The sequence below is a fragment of the Myxine glutinosa genome, chromosome 13, assembly GCF_964187855.1.
Source record: "Myxine glutinosa chromosome 13, kmMyxGlut1.1, whole genome shotgun sequence".
Lineage (NCBI taxonomy): Eukaryota > Metazoa > Chordata > Myxini > Myxiniformes > Myxinidae > Myxine > Myxine glutinosa.
In genome coordinates, this window is record NC_136273.1 from 60,740,375 (window position 1) to 60,762,050 (window position 21,676).

Below are 21,676 nucleotides of genomic sequence, written 5' to 3' on the forward strand. Positions count from 1 at the left end.
ACACATGACCAAACCATCTCAACCTGTTCCTCTTCTCAGCATCAATCACAGGCTCTATTCCCATCGTCTTTCGCAAATCATCATTTGTCTTCCTCTCTCTCAACGACACTCCACACATCCACCGAACCATTCGCATTTCCACCCTTTCCAGCCTTCGTTGCTGCTCTACGTTCATCGCCCATGTCTCGCTCCCATAAATCATGACACTTCTCACACATGCAGCATACACCTTTCCCTTCAGCTTCAATGACACTCCCCTCCTCATCAGCACGCCACTCAGTTCCTGAAACGTCTTCCATGCACATCTCACTCGAGCAACCGTTGCTAAGTCTGATCCACCTTCTCCATTCAGCATGTCTCCGAGGTAACAAAATGTTTTCACACCTTCCAGCTTCACGTCGTCTCCAAGATCCAACTCAACATTTCCTCCATCTGCAGCTCCCTCTCTGCACACCTTACACTTGAATGTAGCTGCCACACTGGTTAATGACCCTCTCAAACCACGACATTTTTGATGAACCCACTCAGCGCACATTGTACATTGAATGGAATTCGCTCCGACACCCTTCCTGCACACAGCACACAGCCACTTCCCAGTTCTTTCCACCTCACCACATGCTTTACCACTTGCCATCACCTTCGTTTTTCCGATATTCACCTTCAGACCTTTTGTCTCCATACATTCCTTCCACTTGTTCATCTTCTCCTTCAGTCCAACCATACTTTCTGCAATCAACACCAGATCATCTGCATACAACTCCCACGGTAAACCCTCCTTTACGTTCCGAGCCAGCACCTCCATCACAGCTACAAATAGTAGTGGACTTAGTACCGACCCCTGATGCACTCCCACTTCCACCTCAAACTCACCACTGTTCCCGTCCTTCGTCCTTACAGCTGTGCGCACACTTTTGTACATTGCCATCACGACTCTGATCAACCATTCCTCCACTCCTAACTTCCTGAATGCCCATGTCACTACTTCACGTGGAACCCTATCAAATGCTTTCTCCAGATCAACAAACCCAAGAAACAACCTCTTCCTCTTCTCCATGTACTTCTCCTGCAACTGCCTCACAATAAAAAGCGTGTCTGTCGTTCCTCTTCCTGGCATAAATCCAAACTGCATTTCATCAATCTTCACTTTCTTCCTCATCCTCCTCTCCAACACCTTTACCAATACCTTCATTCCGTGCTCCAATAACTTTATCGCTCGATACGAGCCACAGTCCAGAGGGTCACCTTTCCCCTTGTATAGACGAACGAGGGTACTCAGTTCCAAAACCACTGGAATGCGGCCTTCTTTCACCACCAGATTACAGATCTCTGTTATTCTCTTCACACCCCAATTTTCCGCTGCCTTCAACATATCTCCCACAACTCCCGTCGGCCCTCCCGCTTTTCTACCCTTCATTGCTTTTATCGCTTCCTCAACTTCCTTCTCGGTTATCTTCTCTGCCGGTCCTAAAACTGGGTTACTCTCTATGTTGCCATCCCATTCATTCTCTGCATTCAACAGTATTTCCATATATCTCTTCCATCTTCCTTTAATTCCATCTGGGTCTACAACGATTTGTCCCACTTCATCCTTCAAGCAACTCACCCCCATCACATCAGACCTCTCTTTCGCTATCTGCTTTGCAATCCTGAATACCGCTCTCTGACCCTCTTCCAAATCCAAGCGTTCTCCGAACATTTTCGTACATGCCACCTGCGCCTTTGCGACCTCTTTCTTTGCAGCCTTCTTGGCTGCCTTATAACTTTCATGCTCTGCCTTTTCTGCCCCCTTACCCTTTGCCTTCTGCCACTCCTTGAACTTCTTCCTCTTCTCGTCAATCTTCTTTCCAACTTCGTCATCCCACCACCATGTTTCCGAGTGCCTCGGTGGTCCTTTTGTCCATCCACATACCTCACCAACGGCTCCCAACAGACTATTTTTCATTGACATCCAACCACTTTCAAGCTCAACCACATCATCCTCTACCATACTCAGCCTCTCTTTTAATGCCTCCCTCACTGTCACCTATTTCAACCTCCACACTTTCATTATCGGTTGGTACTTCACCCGCCAAGCTCTGCTCGCACCTTTCACCCTTATGTCGCAGATAACTAAGTGGTGCTGTGAAACAGCCTCCTCTCCCGGGATCACCTTTGTGTCCCGGAGGTGCCCCCTATCTCACCTACGCACCAGCAGGTAGTCAAGGGTTGTCGTCGACCCACCTGACGTGCATGTAAAAAGCTTATGCTTAAAAAGCTCTTTCTGGAACTGAGTATTACAAATCAGCTCAATCAGCAAACTCCAAAATCCTTTCACCTTCTCCATTTCTCACACCATATCTGTAACCCCCATGAACTCCCTCAAAACCGTCCATACTCCTTCCCACATGTCCATTTAGGTCTCCTCCGACCACAACAACTTCCTCATCTTTCACGTTTTCCATCAGCTTCTCTATTGCACACTAGATCTTGTCCTTCTCTTCATCGCTCCGACCAACCTGCGGAGCAAATCCCGAGATGACGTTCACCAAGAGCTTTCCAATCATCATTTTCACCATCATCAACCTTTCACTCACTCGAGTCACACTCACCACACTGTCTACAAACTCCTCAGAAAACAGGACACCAACACCATTCACGCCTTCTGGGCACCCTTGCCACACAAACTTGTATTTCTGTCCCTGCCTACCCTTCACCATTCTCACACCACTTTTTTTTTCTTCTTTTTTTTGTATCCAGAATCGAGGCTCGTGAAAGTGCTAACATTTATTTCACAAACAAATCAAACAGACAAACAAAATATATAAAAAGAGGGAGCGGAAGACAAGATGGGGAGAGAAGGGGAAGCACACAAACACAACATTTGAGAGCAGGGAGATGTGTGGGAGGGAGAGGGCTTGGGGGGAGGAGGCGTGGGAAGGGGGGTGGGGGGTGGGAGAAGTATAAAACACAAAGACACCAAGGACTTCCAGGACAGAAGTTGGTATTTCAAAAAAGTGGATTTGGGGTGAAATTAGCGGGGGTAGAAAAGATCAAGGTTTTGGATGGGGGAAGATAAGAGATGGTGGTGAACAGCTGTTTTAAAGACCTGGAGGGTGGAGTGGGATTGAAGAGAGCGAGGGAGTTTGTTCCAGAGGCGGGAGAAAAGAGGAATGAAGGAGTGAAGGTGAGCAGAGAGTCTTGATTTTGGCAGTTTAACCATAAGAGGGTTGCAGGCAGATCTTGTGCGACCTGTAGGAATATTTGGGGGACAGAGCCCAGAGAGAACTGGGGGGGCAAGGCCAGAGAGGAGTCCGTAGAAGATGGAAAGACCACCAAACCTGCCTGCGGTGAGTGAGTGAAAGGCCCTCAGAGTTAGCTTCATCGCGGGAGATTCCAATGATTCTTAACGCTTTGGTTTCAACAGCGTGAAGACGAGCTAGGTGTGAGGCAGGAGCACCAGCCCAGAGGGGAGAGCAATATTCCATTGAGCTGCGGATGAAAGCCTTGTATGTGGTGAGGAGCTCAGGTGTGCCAAGGAAGGACTTCGCATGACGGAGGATGCCCAGTTGGCGACTGGCTTTGCAGGCCAGATTTGAAATGTGGTTTCCCCAGGAAAGATCATGGCAGATAGTGAGACCCAAAAGCTTGAGTGACAGAACTTCTTGGAGAGGATTATTCAGAAAGTGGATGGGAGGGTTGTGCAGTCGGTCTTTTCGGAGAGACATCGTAAGAGTGTGAGATTTGTCAGGATTGAAAGACATGTTCCACTTGTTTGCCCAGTCTGTGATTTTGTCCAGGTCTGCAGAGAGTGAGGAGGCTGCAGACTGCTGATCTGAGGGATGAGGAATGGAGCGACAGAGAGTAGAGTCTCAGCAAAGAGATAGAGAGGATTTTCAAGAGAGTCAGAGAGATCATTGATGAAGACCAGAAAAAGCACAAGGCCCAGAACACTGCCTTGGGGAACTCCAGCCTGAACAGGAAGAGTAGATGAGAGAAACCCATTCAGGGCCACACGTTGACTACGACTAGAGAGGAAGTCCGCCAGCCATGCGTGGAGATTTCCATGGATACCAAAGGAGGAAAGTTTGGTGAGCAGAGCGGGGTGCCAGACCGTATCGAAGGCACGTGATATGTCAAGGGAGACAGCTCTAATTTCCTGTTTGGCATTGAGGACCTCCATCCATTGTTGGGAAAGCAGAAGCAGCATGTCCAGAGTAGAGTGACCAGGTCTGAAACCAAATTAATGATCAGAGATCAAGCCATTGGAGAAGAGGAAAGATTTCATATCCGAAGCAATGATGGATTCCATGACTTTGCTGATAATTGGGAGAAGGCTGATTGGTCTGTAGTTGCTACGATCTGTTTTTGCACCTTTTTTGTGCAAAGCGGTGATGTTGGCTGATTTCCAAGCAGATGGCAGTTGACCTTGAGCAAAAGAGAGGGTGAAGAGAACAGAGAGAGGGAGTGAAAGAGTGGAAGAACAGGATTTTAGGACCCGTGGGCTGATGCCGTCAGGTCCAGTTGCAGAATCAGAGTCGAGGGTTGACAGAAACTTTTCCACCTTGTCAGGAGGAAAGGACATAGAGTCCAGGAGCAGTTGGGTACGACTGGGTATGGTGGGTACAGAGAAGGAATGTGTTTGGGACACAAGATTTAGAGGCAAACACAGAGTTGAGGCCTTCAGCTTTTTCATGTGCAGAGTCAGCTGTGTAGCCGTTTGAGGTGAGGGAGGGGATGGAGGGGGAACAAACACCAGAAACAGATTTGACCGGACGCCACCAGGATTTGGAAGAGGGAGACAGATAAGAGAGTTCGGTCTTGAGAACGGAGAGATATTGTTTCCTGGCTCTCCTGAGGGTGGGGACACACTTGTTTCAGGCTTTGTGAAAGGAAATGAGATTTCCTTCCGTTGGATTTGCTTTCCAGGAGACGAAAGCAAGTTGTTTCTGGGCAACAGCCTCGCCACAAGATTCCGTCTACCATGGACGGGAGGAAGGATATGACAACTGAAGACGAGATGGGATAAGTCTGTGCATGAGAGAGAGCAATTTACTTTGGAAGAATTCCCAGGATGAGTTGATGTCAGAGGCGGTAGAGATGGGAGACCAGTCCAGATGATTGATGGCTCCTTGAAGACCGTGCCAGTTCGCCTGAGTGAAATGCCAGACTCGTCGACGCTGAGGAGGCTCTCTGAGAATGGTCAGAGAGATGTCCACTTTAACAAGCACATGATCAGATGAGCCGATTGGAGCAGAAGAAGAGCAGCAGACATTTTCAGGGAAGTTAGTCATAACCAAGTCCAGAAGAGAAGATGCTCCGTTGACTGAGATCCGGGTCGGGAAATTGCCAGATTGTGTCAGTCCCAGTGAGTCGCAGAAGTCCTTTGCTGAAGAGCCATGGCTGGTGAGAGAGGTACCCACACCCAGCCAACTGGCATGGTGACAATTGAAATCACCACATATGAGGAAGAGAGAGTTGGGATGGGTAGATAGAAGTTGGTCCATATTATCAGACAGCGAGATGTAGATGGAGTCATCACTGTTTGGTGGACGGTACAACACACATATGAACAAAAGGTGGGAGCGAAAGGGAAGCCGTAGCCAAAGGTATTCCTGGGGGTGAGGTGGAGAGAGGGCAGTGCAGGGCGAGTGAGGAAGAGAGTTTTTTTTATAAAGATAGCAACCCCACCTCCAGGACGAGGCTCAGGTCTATCATACCGGAGGAGGGAGTAACCTGGGAGAGATACCAAGGAATCAGAGACATCATGAAGGAGGAAAGTTTCTGTTGAGCAGATGACGTCTGGTTTGTCAGAAGCAACCTGTATGGAGAGATCAGTCAAGTTTGAGCGAAGGCCCCGGATGTTTGAGCTCCATACCGTTAATGAAGAGGAAGGGAGACCATTGGATACAGAACGGGGGGGGTGGGGAGGGGAGGGGTAGGGTAAGATGTGGAAGAGGAGGAAGTGGTAGGGAGAGCTGTTGAAGGTGTGTCAGAGATTTCAGAATAGTTTGGAGAAAGGGAAGGATGGGGCGGACAAAAGATTTGATGGTGATTGGGTGAGGCACAGTGAGGTGTTATTTGAGGAGGGGGAAGAGCGAGGCAGAAGGTTGGGGGAGATGAAGGTGAAAGTTGGAAGGGGGAAGAAGCGGGGAGGACGCTTTGAGGAGGAGGGGTGAGAGGGGAGTCTAGGAGGGGAGGAGCGATGGAGAGTCTCGGAGGGGAGGGGTGTGGGGGGAGTTTAGGAGGGAAGGGGCAAGGGGGTAGATTTGGAGGGAAGGGGTGATGGGGAAGATTTGGAGGGGAGGGGCAAGGGCGAAGATTTTAAAAATAGGATGGGTGATGGGGAAGATTTGGAGGGGAGGGGCAAGGGGGAATATTTGAACGAGATGGGTGATGGGGAGGAATTGGAGGGGAGGGGCTAGGGGGTAGATTTGGAGGGGAGGGGTGATGGGGAAGTTTTGGAGGGGGAGGGGTGATGGGGAAGTTTTGGAGGGGAGGGGTGATGGGGAAGTTTTGGAGGGGAGGGGTGATGGGGAAGATTTGGAGGGGAGGGGTGAGATTGGATTTTAGAAAGTGTATGATTAATGGGAAACGAACATTTATTGCAAAATGAGTTTCTTGTGACCTTCGAGTCAAAAATACGTTTGAGGACGCTGAAGGAGGGGTGGAGTGCAGGAGAGTTTCGGGAATGTAGAAAAGAGGAACTGCAAGAGATGGAAATTATTTTTTGGAATGAATAGATTTGGTGAGCAAGTCGAAAGCATCCTTTTATAGAAGAAGAAGAAAAAGGCGTTATCATATACGACAGACTACAGTTCTTCAGGGGAAAGTTCAAACATTTTTAAATTGAGCAGTGAAAACTATCTGGGGGAAATGGAAAATGGAAATGGGGGTGAAACACATGATCGAAGAATGAACGAACAAATAAGAACAACGAATAAACGAATAAGAACAGAGAAGGAAATGTTTTTTTTGGTTGTTTTTTTTTTAGTTGAGATTTTAAACAAGGAAGTATGGGGTGAAAGACTGGGACAAAAACAGAGAACGAAAGTAATGGCAGCGCAATCGACGGACCGCTGAGAGAAAAACAAAGCCTCAAGGTCGGCCAACGGTAGCCTACTAGGCCTCAAAATACGCGACACGAATTAACCGACGATTTTGTATACAGGTATGAAAAATTAACACCGAGAATCTTACTAAAGACACACTATAGGTACACACACCGAATGATAGACACAGTTTCGACAAAAACACAATTGTGAAAAATTACTTAACTTCGAAAGCGTGAGCGCATGGACAGCTTCGAAAAGACGTGACCTCCAATCTTGCGCATGCGCATTTAGCACTTCCCTTCCATCTCATCTCCTGCACACAACATATGTCCACTCTTCTTCTGACCAATACTTCCACCACTTCTCCTGATCTCCCTGTCATTGTCCCTACATTCCATGTCCCAAACCTCAGAAACCGATCTCCACGTCGGGCATCAGACGTTTCGTCGTCATAAATGGAGTGATTTCCGCCCTTGCTTCGATCGGGTTCCCCACCTTGAGTTTTGACGAGAGGGAGTGGGGTCCCCCACGGGGTACTTCGGGCTGTACCCTGCCCATATGTAGTTGTAATTGTCATGGTTCTCTTTTTGAAGCAATGTTTTTATGGCTGGATGCCCTTCCTGACGCCAACCTTTTTAGTCGCCTCTTGCGACACTCAGGGATACGGTGTACCTATTCTAAACCGGGGTACACACCGGGTGAGACGAATATGTACCACCTTCTAAAACCCAAATATGGCCAAAATAACAAACGATGCAGAAGTGATTGCAAAACCCTGGGCTTATAGAGAACCGAGCTAATGGAGATGGGTTCATATACCTTGATTCTCATTTGGGTTCACAACAACCACCAACAATAACAATGAACATTTGCATAATTTGATATACTGAACCACAATGCCACCTAAACCTCTGGAAACTGAGCACGTTACAGGGGAATGGTGAAATGATTTGCCAGTCCTTCCTGCTTTGACCTCTAGGTAGCACCAGTCTCAGAGCAATCTGGAATGTTCACCAAAATTGCCCTGTGAAGTATCAATACCGTCCACATCCAGTAAATGCCAAAAAATGAAAAATTACAAAAATATTTTACACTAGTGGATATACCCATACCCATCATAGCCTGGTGTTAGCTTAGCGGTTCGGGTGCAGCTTGGGATCCTAGGATCCTGGGCTTGAATCCCGGTCGATCGCTGAATTAGCACCAGGGGGGTTGACTCAGCCTGTCATCCTTCGGTGGTCGGCAAATTGAGTACCAGTTCACTGGTAATTCACTGTGTGTCGCAAGAGGCGGCTAACAGGGTTGGCGGCAGGAAGGGCATCCGGCCATAAAACATTGCTTCAAAAAGGGGACCACGGTGCCCGAAAAAGGCCAACCCCTGCTCTGCGGGGAAAAATGGCCTCTAAAGGTGGTTCTGTACCCATACCCATCAAGGACATATGATGGGATGGTATGGGAAGTTATAGGATGGGACGGCCACAAAACAACAACACTCCGTAATGTTTGGGATTGTAGCACCACCCACCGGAATGCCGTGACATCACCCAGCATAGCGAACGCTTTGAGAGTAATTTGTTTTCGATTGGACCAAACGGAATAAAAGGGGAATATAAAGTACAAATAAAGTACTGGTAATTCACTGTGTATCGCAAATGTATAAAGTACATGTAGATGCCATAAGCTGAATCGTAAGGAATTTTTAATTATGATGACAAAGTTTGGTGACTATGCACGAAGCGGTGAGACTGGAGATGGGGAACTTGAGACAGACAATGGGACAGGCACCGTCCCTTTATTTATATAGATTGAGAACTACATTTCGCAGATTGTGGAGAAAAGGGAATTGTTTAGCTTTGAGTCTGTTTTGAATCCATTGTTTTTATCTGAACGGAATGTCTCTCTGGCTTACGAGTTTTTTTAAAAAAGGAATGATAAAGGACATCAGGAGATTACAGATGAACCAATATAATATACGAGCTTTGAACCTACAGTCACAGAATCTTGAGCGTAGTGCTCAGGTGGGAATACTGAGGATGTTAGACTAATTTGGTTCTTGGATTTTCAGGACAGCCGAGGTATTCCTTAGTATTTTTATGTTTTGTGTGCAGGCATTCGGTGCTTTACTCTGGACCAAGCCACACATACAAGGTGCAGCGTCTTCAGGAAAACACGAGCTACAGTTTTGTCATCCAGGCGTGCAGCACAGCGGGAAGAGGACCTTTCTCTGCTCCATACACGTACTGCACGACGCGCTCCCCTCCACCCGCTCCTCGATGTAAGACTCAAATGCTCATTTGTGTTACCATTGTTACGTGCTCCTCCCCAAACCCCGGTCACTGTGTACCTCCGAGCCCCGAAAGGAGTCACGGCAGAAAGATGTGTTATAATGTGTGTCAATGACCAATGGTGAAACCACACCAACCAATTGTTACCAAAAACAAGTATTGTATTAAGCATTAAGGTCACACAAGTTTCACAGCACAAGTACAATATGTTTCAATTGCACCACAAAAATACCATATAATTCCTATGATGGTACCATCAGTTTCTTATTCAATAACTCACTGTGCTCCAAGTGAGCGAAAAGAACATTCCTAAAGTCACTGTCCCGGCACCAAGCCAAAGTCGATCCACGCTCCGGTGATCGCAAGAAAAATGTCGAATCGAGACCAGAATCCAAGTCGGCTGACAGTCAACGCTGCCAAAGAGGCGCAAAGGTGCACCCAAAAGGCAACTGGGAAATCACACCTTCGGGTATGAACGTTCAGCAGCTCCCAAACGGAGAACCACAAATTCCCAATTGAAATCCACATTACACTCACAAACCAGGCTAACGGCTGGGTGCGGTGAAATGGCTGGAGTGAGGTGAAAAGGCTGGAGCGATGCGAAATGGCGGGAGCGAGGCGAAATGGCAGGCGGGCCCGTACTGGAGGCGTACCTGCTCTCCAACGATTCTCTTCGGAATCAACCGCAAAACCCGACATGCGGGTTTATCTGTCACAGCGATAACCACTCTGTCACAGGAATCCCTTTCCCAGGAAACCCAAAGTTCGCTCGTGACCCCCGTTCGCCAGCGTCTCCTTGAGACCTCAAAGCAGCTCGGCTTTTCTTCCCGACCTCACTTGCTCCGCCTTTTTTTTCTTCCCCTCTTCTTCCGGTTTCTCCCGATCCAGTTTCCGGTTTCTTTTAACACACTAATTTTTTACCTTTTGAAAACAGTTATCTCCATTTCACTTAAACGATAACAATAATAGTACATGGAACCAAAAACGCTTACAGTGGATGAAAACCACAACGACGGAAGTGACGAATCCGTAACACCATTATGACTTGTTCGTTTAACTTGGCTATCAGCGTTATGTTTGCAATGACGAGGGGGGAGGAGGAAATGTTTTCCAAGTCTAAGTTAGCTGGGCTCTGTTGCGGTGTCCTTTCAGTACAACTTGGAACCTTTTCTTTTTTGCGGATGCATTTTGCCAACATTATTGTCAACTCATGGTCAAACTTCTAAAATCATCCATTTTCATTTGAAAAATCAGCAATTTGCATCCAATTAATCTGAAAAAAAAGAGCAATTGCTTAGTGCATCATTGAATTGGGAAACCTACTATTTCTTAGGTCAAAAGGTCAAAGGTCAACTCAAGGTCAAACTTCTAAAATCCTCAATTTTCATCTGATTGACCTGTACTTCGATTAAGATTGTCAATTTTAATCTTAATGAAATGGACAATTTGATGTATTCATGACACCTTTTTCTGGGCGGAGAGTGGATTTTGCAAGTATCATGCTCTACACAAAGTCTTTCTTGTTTGTTTGTTTGTCTATTTGTCTGTGAAGAGAGTATCTCAAAAGGTTGTGGAAGGATTCAGCCGAAATTTGGTTGAGAGGTTGGGTATGTGACAAGGACGAAATAATTCGATTTTGGTGAAGATCCGGATCCGGATCCGGATCTGGATCTGAGAATGTTTTACGTGTTTCTTCACCACTGAGAGATACGGCAAAAAACGATATAGCACGATATCTCAAAAGGTTGTAGACGAATTCAGATGAAACGTTGTGGACATGTTGTGTGTGTGTGTGACAAGGAAGCATTGATTCGATTTTCGTAAAGATCTGGATTCGAGAATTATTTAATTATTTAAAGTGGTTCTCCACCATTGAGTGATAAGGCCAAAAACGATATATAGCATGATATTTCAAAAACTTTTAGATGACTCATGACAAAACTTGGTGGATGAGTTTGTTAGGTGAGAAGAACAAGGCGATTAGATTTTGGTTCAGGTCCAAATCCAGATCCGGCCTATCAGTGGGATACAAAATTTAAACTGTTAAATTAGATGCAATGCCGTCGAGAACAGTGTTTGTTTGGACGAATGTATGTATTATGTATGTATGTATCTGATTTATGTATGTATTTTACATACATACATACATACGAGGATACGTATGTATGTATGTATGTATGTATGTATGTATGTATGTATGTATGTATGTATATACGTACGTATTTGAGCCTTGGGAGGAATCTGTACCAATCTGTACTTCAGCTCCATACTTACGTACATATGTATGTCTCTTCCGCTAGCATTTTGGGAGTTTATTTACTTTAAAATTTGCTTTCTCTGCAACCGTTGGTCCAATTTACATTAAATTTTCACCTTAGGAGCGCCACCCCCTATATAATTTTAATGATAATTATGACGTCATCGGTCACGTGGTACGGCGCCATTTTGGAAAAACCGAAAATCGTTGTACCTCTATATCTCCGAAACCACTCCATGGAAAAAATTGAAAGGTGGCTCATTCTAAAGTACTCCCCATGGGGAATAACATATTGTTACGGTTTTCCGCCGCCCTTCCTACCCTTACCAAGGGGAGATTAAGCCCCTTGTTCTTTCTGGGTCGGCGCAACCGAGACTTGAAACGCCCCTCCCGGGCAAACGCAAGGTAGGGTTTCGGGACAAGTCTCGCACGTACCTAAATACCTGCGCCGCCGCGGAAGCGGGGAATCAAGCCTCGCACGAGCCACGTGTAATTTGGGTACACCGAGCGGATTGCATACCACGTGGTCTGTGCAGTTACCGTTAGTATTGGAACCCGATTAGAGCGGTTTTATTCGTACCACGCTTAGTCAATGATGGAAAACACGGGACGGTTGAATAAAGGAAGAACACGATTTTATTATTATTTACACAAGTATGTACAATGATCGGTAGAAGGCAGAGAGACACAGAGCAGCCTTCAGCAGTCTTATATTAACCCCAGACATGGGCCCGATCACACTCACAAAGGGGAAATGCAGGTAGAATGGTGTTCACGCGCTGCCTTGGTCGTCCAGGAATGGCCCCGCCTGGCGTGGCTTTTCCCGGTCACAGCACGTCCGTTGATGAAGGCAAGCAGGCGGTGGAAGGGACCCTTGTAGCGCGTCTCTCGAACAAAGGGCACAGCAGGCAGGAGGGAAATGTATGCGTCTCTCAGCGGCTTGGCGGTTTTCCACAGCGCGTTTAGTTACCAGCGCGCTGTCACTCACGTAACCCAATAGAGGCTCGGCCTCAAGCTCAACCGAGCGTCCAATTTGGTAAGAGCGCTTATAGCTGGTTCATGCGCGTCTCCTCTCAGAACTCGTAACTCTCTCACAAGTGCCTCTCCAATAACTCAATGCACAAGCTCACCTCTCCCTGAACTGCTGGTGGGGGCTTCGCGCAACGGATTTTATTGCCACGCCCTGAGCCCTCTCGAATGTTCCACCCACACCCTGTGACGCAGTGCCGCAGCCACTCCCTTTGAGCCCTGATTGGCGGCTCGCGCTTACCGACAGCTTCTCCGCCACCCTCATTCGGTCCTGCCTCGATTTGCCAGGCCTGCCTCGTGTTAATTCGCACCATAAAGCCAAAGGCAGCATAAGGAGGCGTAATGCGGCATAAGGCAATGGAGGCGGCATAAGGCAAAGAAGGACCTACTCTCATTATTCTACTCAACGCAAAACTAACACAGGAAAAGGACTATGCTCACACATACTAAGAAATAACTGCACTATCACGAGGCTACATGTTGTAGTGTGACTAAACTATGAGGGGGAAATTTAACCTTTATTGTACAAACTCAAAACCGCAACAATATGTTAACGATGATGTCACAAGTGCCTTCATTATGACATCATAAATCGACAAGTAGAACGCTTGCTCAGGTCAATATGAAATTTCTCTGGCTACGCTGTTGTTAGACTATCACTCTTGTTTTTATTTGTATGGCATGTCTTGAAGTTTTGTAGAACCGAACATAGCGATTTGTAAGATGTATATGTGTAGTTTGCTGATTGGAATCCATTGTAGGTTAACTGATTTAATGTATGACACGCCAAACCATTGTTTACAGTTAGTCTTTCTCTAATTGTTGGATTTTCAATACTTTATAGTAATATTTGTTAACACACACCCAGTTAAAACTGGATTATGAAATTGGGTTCCACTTGCCAGAGTGGTGAACAGGTTTTTCAACTTTCAGCCACATGACATTCAAAAGCAAGCAAGCCCTTATGGTCTGGTTGCAATCTCTAGCGATGAAAATTCTTTATGATGCTGTTTTTTTCAGTGTGCGCTGGAACTTAACTGATTATATCTTCAGCAGCTGTTTTCAAGGCCTCTGAACACTTGTGATCTATATCTCTCTCTCTCTCTCTCTCAGTCTCAGTCTCAGTCTCAGTCTCAGTCTCTCGCTCTCTCTCTTGCTCTCTCGCTCTCTCTCTCGCTCTCTCTCTCGCTCTCTCTCTCGCTCTCTCTCTCGCTCTCTCTCTCGCTCTCTCTCGCCCTCATTCTCCTTTTCTGTCTCACGCTCATTCTCCTTTTCTGTCTCACCCTCATTCTCCTTTTCTGTCTCACCCTCATTCTCCTTTTCTGTCTCACCCTCATTCTCTCTCTCATTCTCTCTCTCATTCTCTCTCTCTCTCTCATTCTCTCTGTCTCTCTGTCTCTCTGTCTCTCTGTCGAAATCTCATTATCTGTCTTTGTCTAAATAGCATTATCTCTCTCTGTCTCAATCTCATTATCTCTCTCTGTCTCAATCTCATTATCTCTCTCTGTCTCATTCTCATTATCTCTCTCTGTCTCACTTTCATTATCTCTCTCTGTCTCACTTTCATTCTCTCTCTGTCTCACTTTCATTCTCTCTCTGTCTCACTTTCATTCTCTCTGTCTCACTTTCATTCTCTCTCTGTCTCACTTTCATTCTCTCTTTGTCTCAATCTCATTATCTCTCTCTGTCTCATTCTCATTCTCTCTCTGTCTCATTTTCATTCTCTCTCTGTCTCACTTTCATTCTCTCTCTGTCTCACTTTCATTCTCTCTCTGTCTCACTTTCATTCTCTCTCTGTCTCACTTTCATTCTCTCTCTGTCTCACTTTCATTCTCTCTCTGTCTCACTTTCATTCTCTCTCTGTCTCACTTTCATTCTCTCTTTGTCTCAATCTCATTATCTCTCTCTGTCTCATTCTCATTCTCTCTCTGTCTCATTTTCATTCTGTCTCTGTCTCATTTTCATTCTGTCTTTGTCTCACCTTCATTCTCTCTCTTTCTCTCTTTCTCTCTTTCTCTCTTGCACTCCTTCTCGCTTTCTCTCTTTTCTCTCTTACTCTCTTTCTCTCTTACGCTCTTTCTCTCTCATTGTCTCTCTTTCTGTCTCATTGTCTCTCTTTCTGTCTATTTCTGTCTCATTGTCTCTCTTTCTGTCTCACCATCGCTCTGTTGGAAATGCCAATTGAAGGGAAACCTCATTTCCTCATCATTATTGCCTATATTTCCCCCAGCCCCATTCCAGCACTCCACGTTGCTTATCATTTGTTTTCTAATCCAAATGGTTAACTTTTTTCACATGAAGATCCTCAAAATCATTTTTAATTTAATTTTGTCCATCTTATTTAAAGCAATAAATGGTGCTGAAAAAAAACTGCTGAACAAACCACTGCTGGAGGAAATTTTTATTTCTGTGCTGTCTTTCAAGGATATTTATAAAAACATCCAGGATATTAAGAAGGTGGTCTACTTGTAACATTTAATTGCTGGTTTCCACTTTACTAAATAAACAAAAATAAAATCTAAGTTGGTGCATCCGGGTTGGTGCAAACAGGTGGGTGCTTGCAGGTTGGTGCATCTAGGTTGGTGGATGCAGGTACTGGTGCATCCATGCTTCATGCAGGTTTGTGCATCCACATTGGTGCATTCAGGTTTGTGCATCCACATTGGTGCATTGATGTTGGTGCATGTAGGTTGGTGCATGCAGGTTGCTGCATCCAAACTGGTGCTTCCACATTGGTACATCAAGCCTGATGCATGCAGGTTGGCACATGCAGGTTTGTGCATCCACGTTGGTACATGCAGGTTGGTGCATCCACGTTTGCACATGCAGGTTCGTGCATTCACATTTGCACATGCAGGTTAGTGCATTCACGTTGGTGCATGCAAATTTGTGCATCCACCTTGGTGCTTGCATGTTGGTGCATCCACGCTGGTGCTTTCATATTGGTACATTGAGGTTGATTCATTCAGGTTTGTACATGGTTGGTGCATATAGGTTGGTACAATGGTACATGGTTAGTTCATCCAGGTTGGTGCATACAGCTTTGTGCATGTAGTTTGTGCATCCACGTTGGTGCATGTAGGTTGGTGCATGCATGTTTGTGCATCCACGTTGGTGTAGGCAGGTTTGTGCATATAGGTTGGTGCATGCAGGTTTGTGCATCCACATTGGTGCTTCCATGTTGGTGTATGCAGGTTGGTGCATCCACGCTGGTGCTTCCACATTGGTACATCAATGTTGATGCATGCAGGGTGGTACATGATTGGTACATCTAGGTTGGTGCATGCAGGTTGGTAAATGATTGGTGCATCCTAGTTGGTGCATGGAGGTTGGTACATGGTTGGTACATAGGTGGTACATCCAGGTTGGTGCATGCAGGTTGGTGCATGTAGGCTGGTGCATGCAGGTTTGTGTATCCACGTTGGTGCATCCATGTTGGTGCATGCAGGTTGTTACATCCACGCTGGTGCTTCCACATTGGTACATTGATGTTGATGCATGCAGGATGGTACATAATTGGTGCATCCTAGTTGGTGCATGTACATGGGTGGTTCATCCATGTTGATGCATGCAGGTTGGTGCATTCACGCTGGTGCTTCCACATTGGTACATTGATGTTGATGCATGCAGGATGGTACATGGTTGGTGCAACTAGCTTGGTACATGATTGGTACATCCAGGTTGGTGAATGCATGTACATGTTATCCTCCCATGTTTGACACAGTGGTGTTATATATAACCACCTTTAGAGGCCATTTTTCCCCGCAAAGCGGGGGTTGGCCTTTTTCGGGAACCGTGGTTGTTGTTGTTTTTTTTTCTCCCCTTTTTGAAGCAATGTTTTACGGCCGGATGCCCTTCCTGACGCCAACCCTTTTTGCCGCCTTTAACGACAAACAGGGAATTACCAGTGAACTGGTACTCAATTAGCCGACCCCGGAAGGATGACAGGCTGAGTCAACCCCCCTGGTGTTAATTCAGCGATCGACCGGGATTCGAACCCAGGATCCTGGGATCCTAAGCCGGCACCCTAGCCGCTAGCCCAACACTAGGGTTCATGGTGTTAGCAAATTAAATATTGCAATGAAAATAAAAAGGCTCAATCATAAAGGTGGGCACCGACTGCTTTAGTAACATTAGGACAGTGAACTTTTACCTGGGTGTCTGAATGAAATGGAGCGATCATCAGAAATGGCTGCCCTGTTGGAAATTCCACTTGAAGGGAAACTTCATTTCTTAATCCTTATTTCCTGCAATTGCCCCCTTCCCTATTCCAGCACCCCGCGTCGCTCAACTTGAAGGAAACAGATGCCAGATCCACTGGGACCCGGTGTCAGGAGTGGTAGGGGAACCTGTAATCTACTGCTTGCAGGTCTGCAGCTCTCGAGACTTGGATTTCAGACAGGTATGGACACAGCTAGCGTGAAGGAAGGATATCCGAGTTTCACTTATTGTCTTTGCTTCCTTCCACCCTTATATTCTGTCCTATTTTGTTTATTATTTGTAATAATTATTTATTTGCTTGTATTATTACTTGCAAAACTGAAGATTTTTCAAGTATATTGGTCGGTTGCGTTTGTGGTTCCGTCTGTTTGTCTGTTTGTTTGTCACCAGCCTACAGGTCACAATTCTAAACCGATCGTCACAAAACTTTACCAGGTTGTATAGATCGTCCCAATTGAGAAGCCTATTGATTCTGATGTCAAAGGTCAAAGGTCATCTGGAGGTCAAATTTCTAACATCACCATTTTAAATCCGATTGACTTGAAAATTGAATAGCATTTGTATATTGAGTCACTAAATTGGGAAATGAACTATTTTTGAGGTCAAAAGGTCAAAGGTCAACTCAAGGTCACATTTTTTAAATCGTCAATTTTCATCTAAAAAACTGTCAATTCTCAACCAATTGACTTGAAAATTGAACAGCATTTGCACATTCAGTCACTAAATAGGGAAACCAACAATTTTTGAGGTCAAAGGTCAACTCAAGGTCAACCTTCCAAAATCATCATTTTTCATCTGAAAAATCGTCACTTTTCTTCCTATTCACCCAAGCTTTGATCAAGATTGTCAATTTTAATCTTGATGAAATGGACAATTGGCTGTATCAATGGAATTTTTTTTTCTTGGGGAAAGGGGGGGGGGGGGCGGATTTTGCAAGTATCATGCTCCGCATGACGTCTTTTTGTTTATATTGTTAATGTGACTATTTCTGGAATGCTTGTTGCAGATGCTATTTGTCTGCAGTTTGTATTTTGTTTTAATCGACCTCTGTCTGTGCATATGCCAGGAAGAATTCATTCAGCTTATATGTCGATGTAATGATGCCGACCCACATGGAGAGAAAGAGTCAAGTTGAAAATGGATAGTGAGGGAAAGGAAAGAGGAGATGAGAGATGGGGAAGTGTCAGCTTGATCTGTTTTTGGAACTTATTTGAGTTCTTTTTTTTCTTTTTCATAAAGTACTCTTGTGTTTCTTCTCCCAACCTTGTATGCAGGTGTACAAGGGTAGCCAAACGTCGTTCCAAGCAGTAGGTCTGTACTACAACTGTGAGTACCGTTTCCGTGTGTACGCGGTGCGTCTTTGTGGAGGAGTGAGCGGAGCCGAGATGGCCGGGCCGTCCAGCCTCCCAATCACATTCTTGCTACGTCGGAAGGAGATCGTAGCCGTGGCGGGGAGTCCAACGGCAGCGACTGCCGGCGGACTCTCGACCTTCGGTGCGGATGGCGGTGGAGATAGGGCACGGCTGCCCGGGGATGAGCGGTTCGCTGCGCTGCTTCTTCTCGGCTTCGGAGCTTGTTCCCTCTTCATTGCGTTCATCATGCAACTGTTCATCATGTAACCTGCACTTGAGCAAACTATGGTGAGGTGAATGTGCACAATAGTCGAGGCTTGAATTGGAAAAGGGAGATGCAAGTGGAGTATGAGATGTTATCGAACCGAAGTACCTATGGCCATTTGGTGATAGTTCCATCTTCATCAGTCTTCAACTTTGAGGTGGAGCCATCGACTGGCCCTGCTTTGCTGCTGAAATTGGCCATCTACCGCACCTCACGTCATCCAGGCCAAAGAGTAGGCCTAAGAACAAGGCAGTCTCCTGTAGCATTTTTATTGATATCAATATCCATATTGATATTTTGTATTTTTTAACCTTTTTTGCTACCAGTGCCTCGGGCATTGTTAAAGGCCACCTTGCCCTTTGGCAGCTTCGTGAGGCTGAGAACGATCACATTCAAATACTCTGCCAAACCCATCGGTCAGGGTTGAGCAAGATGTGAAAAAGTGTTTGATTGGAGGAGGATAATTATATTCAAAGTTGGGAGTTATTTTGTTATAATTTACGAGGCCATGCCGTCCCACAAGGCCACCTCAAAATTATCACGTGGCAATGACAGTGCAATCGGCGATGTTGCACAGTGTGCATATATTTTCATAATATTGTCCGTCTCGTATAATTTACTTGTTACCCTCTTTTCGTGCGCGAACTATAGATTTGCAGATTTATATTCTCGAGGTACTTGTCGCTGACGCTAACTACCGCTGCTGCTGTTTCGTAGCCCTTGCTGTAGCCACATCTGTTAATCGATCCGTTTTTATCCCCCCATCCATTTTTATAACGGTCCGAGAGACCTACGTCGCATTTTGGTTTCCTCCAGGTGCGGTTAACTCCCGGACTCCCCTACGGCAGCACATACCCTCGGTCGCCATCCGATTTGCTCGTATACCTTCGTCACCCTTGCTGTTACCCATGTTGAGCTCAGTTATATGCAGACCTATTAAAAAAAAAAAACATTTTATAATTGAATTATAATCTAAAAGACACAACATTCATGAGTATACTGTACTTCCTTTGAGAGGTGTTGCGCTCTCCGCCCATATTTAACAGGTGGATAAATTTTATATGGCCTTTCATCATCCTGTACCTTTCAACAAAGGTGTTCTGACGGTTATTTGTACATACAAGTCATTCCGGATTTCAAATCCCGAGAATTGTACCTTTTATACAGAAACGTGATGAAGACACAAACATGAAAGTGAGAAAACTGTTCATTTTCTTTTCATTGGATCCAATCCAAATGTTTCATACTCTATTCCGCACACGTCATTTAAGCGATGCTCGGCCCTGCCGTTTTACCTGCATTCTCGTTATACCTGCGTGCAGGTCTTTCCTCACCATGTTCAAAGTCTTTCCAGCAGTTCGGATCTCTTCACCCGGCACTGAAGAGATGTCTTTCTCGTCACGATTTTTTTTTTTTTGCGTAATTTATCTTCTGAAACTGGTGCTACGGTGCGTGTGATGGCGTTGAGGAGACCGGTGTCCGGATGTGCGAAGGCGAATGATAATCTCAAATGGAATCCTACATTTCTGCACTTAACTTTTCAAAAGAACGCGGAGTCATCCTCCGCATCGTGTCTCATTTGTCGAAGCTTCCATATCGAAGGTACAACAAGCCTTTCACTTGTGGCGATCGTGCGCGTGTGCCGCCATTTTCTCTGACTGGAGCTTCCTTCCCCCCCATGGTGTGCCGACCGTACCGAATAGCGACCGTCCCTCTGCCTTAAGGCATTTCCTCCTCAAAGAGGTGCCAGCCGTCGAAGAAGTCGTAACAACCTATCACGTCCTCGCGAGTTCGGTTTGGGGACCAACGGACACGCACAGAGCACAAAGTCGCAAAACGGAAGCCGGAGCGTTCCCCCTCACGCCTCAAAACATGTGCCTTTTGCCCAACGGCCCCGTCCAAACGCACACCTTGGGAATCGAACCGAACCGAGGCGTTTCGGCTTATCTTTGGGTTCCTTTTTTCATACTGTTTATTTGTAGCCGATGTTTACAGGAAATAATATCGATGATCGATCGCTTTCTGTATTTCTTCGCTCTAGAAACCTGGCAGCTCGAGCGCCATTTGCCCTCCGATGTTTTGGGCCGCACGAGTTGAATATCTGAGATTATCATTGTTATTGTTATTATTGTAATGGTTATTAATTATTACTACAAATCACTTCAGGAGGCTGAAGAGAAGCAACACCAAAGCATTTTTGATACATTACACTACAGTGCGGTTCTGTGGTCATCCTGAGTACCTCGCGGAGGGAACCGAAGCCTCTAGTTTTTCTTTTTCTTTTTGGACATTCCATCGGAGAGAGGAACGCTTTGTCCATGGTTGGGAAGGAAGTGGGAATATCAAAAGGAGGAGAAGGAAAAAGTTTTTAAACATTCCATGCGTGCTCGTTTCATGGTCAGACCTGCATTTCACATCGTTTTGCTAACAGGGCCCTGTTTTTGTTTCAAAAAACGTCCCGCTCTCACCCATTATCCCTTCATGTATAAAATGCAAATTTTGCTTATTTTTAAGTTCTATGTACAAGATATTCACTTTTACCTGTAGCTAATATATGTATAAATATATATTATGTTATCAATAAATGTTATATCTTGATTTTTTTTTCTCTTTTGGAGGGGCCATTTGCTATGTCTGCCTTGCATGGAGAAGCAACATTTATTGTGAAAGAAATAAAGGACATTCTAATTTTAATACCAGATTGAAATTCCTTTCACATCATTCATTCCTTTAATCCTGTATTTAGAGATCCATGATGTATGAACGTTGTTGAGGCCCTGGGCCTGAGCCTCAACCTTCCCTGCCATTCACATATTGCATTTGCAAAAATTACCACATGTACAAAATAATAGCAGGAGAACCCAGCGTTTCCGGGCGGGGCCGGGTGTGGGAGGGAGGAGGCTGGAGACAAAGGGGTGAGAAGGGAGGGGGGGGGAAGTGGAAGGGGGAGGCATACGAGAGGTGAGGGGAGAGGGAGGGAAAGGTATTCTACATATATATATTTAGGGGGTGGGGAGGTGGCTTTGACAGGCCCCTCCGTTCTGGGGGACGGGGGATGAGAAGGAGAAAAAATTTACCTCTGCAAAGAATGCTTTAACCTCAGTGTTGCCCAGGTAAAAAAAAAAAAGAAGGAAATTGTAATACCCTCTAACCTCAGTGTTGCCCAGGTAAAAAAAGGAAATTGTAACACCCCTCTGCCACCATCACCAGGTGGCGCTACACGGTACACATTTATA

The 21,676-nt window shown here is 45.6% G+C and overlaps 1 protein-coding gene across 5 annotated transcripts in view; it reads left to right on the forward strand.

The window, feature by feature from the left end:
• Positions 1-21,134, forward strand: part of LOC137438373 (fibronectin type III domain-containing protein 3B) — a 320,604-nt gene extending 299,470 nt beyond the window's left edge. For all 5 annotated transcript variants that reach the window (XM_078767595.1, XM_078767592.1, XM_078767593.1 and 2 more), the window contains 3 exons: positions 9,140-9,306; positions 16,877-17,004; positions 18,098-21,134. In XM_078767595.1, the coding sequence (XP_078623721.1) occupies positions 9,140-9,306; positions 16,877-17,004; positions 18,098-18,442 (640 nt within the window). In that variant the 3' untranslated portion in view covers positions 18,443-21,134. The remainder of the gene's footprint in view (positions 1-9,139; positions 9,307-16,876; positions 17,005-18,097) is intronic.
• The last annotated feature ends 542 nt before the right edge of the window (positions 21,135-21,676 follow it).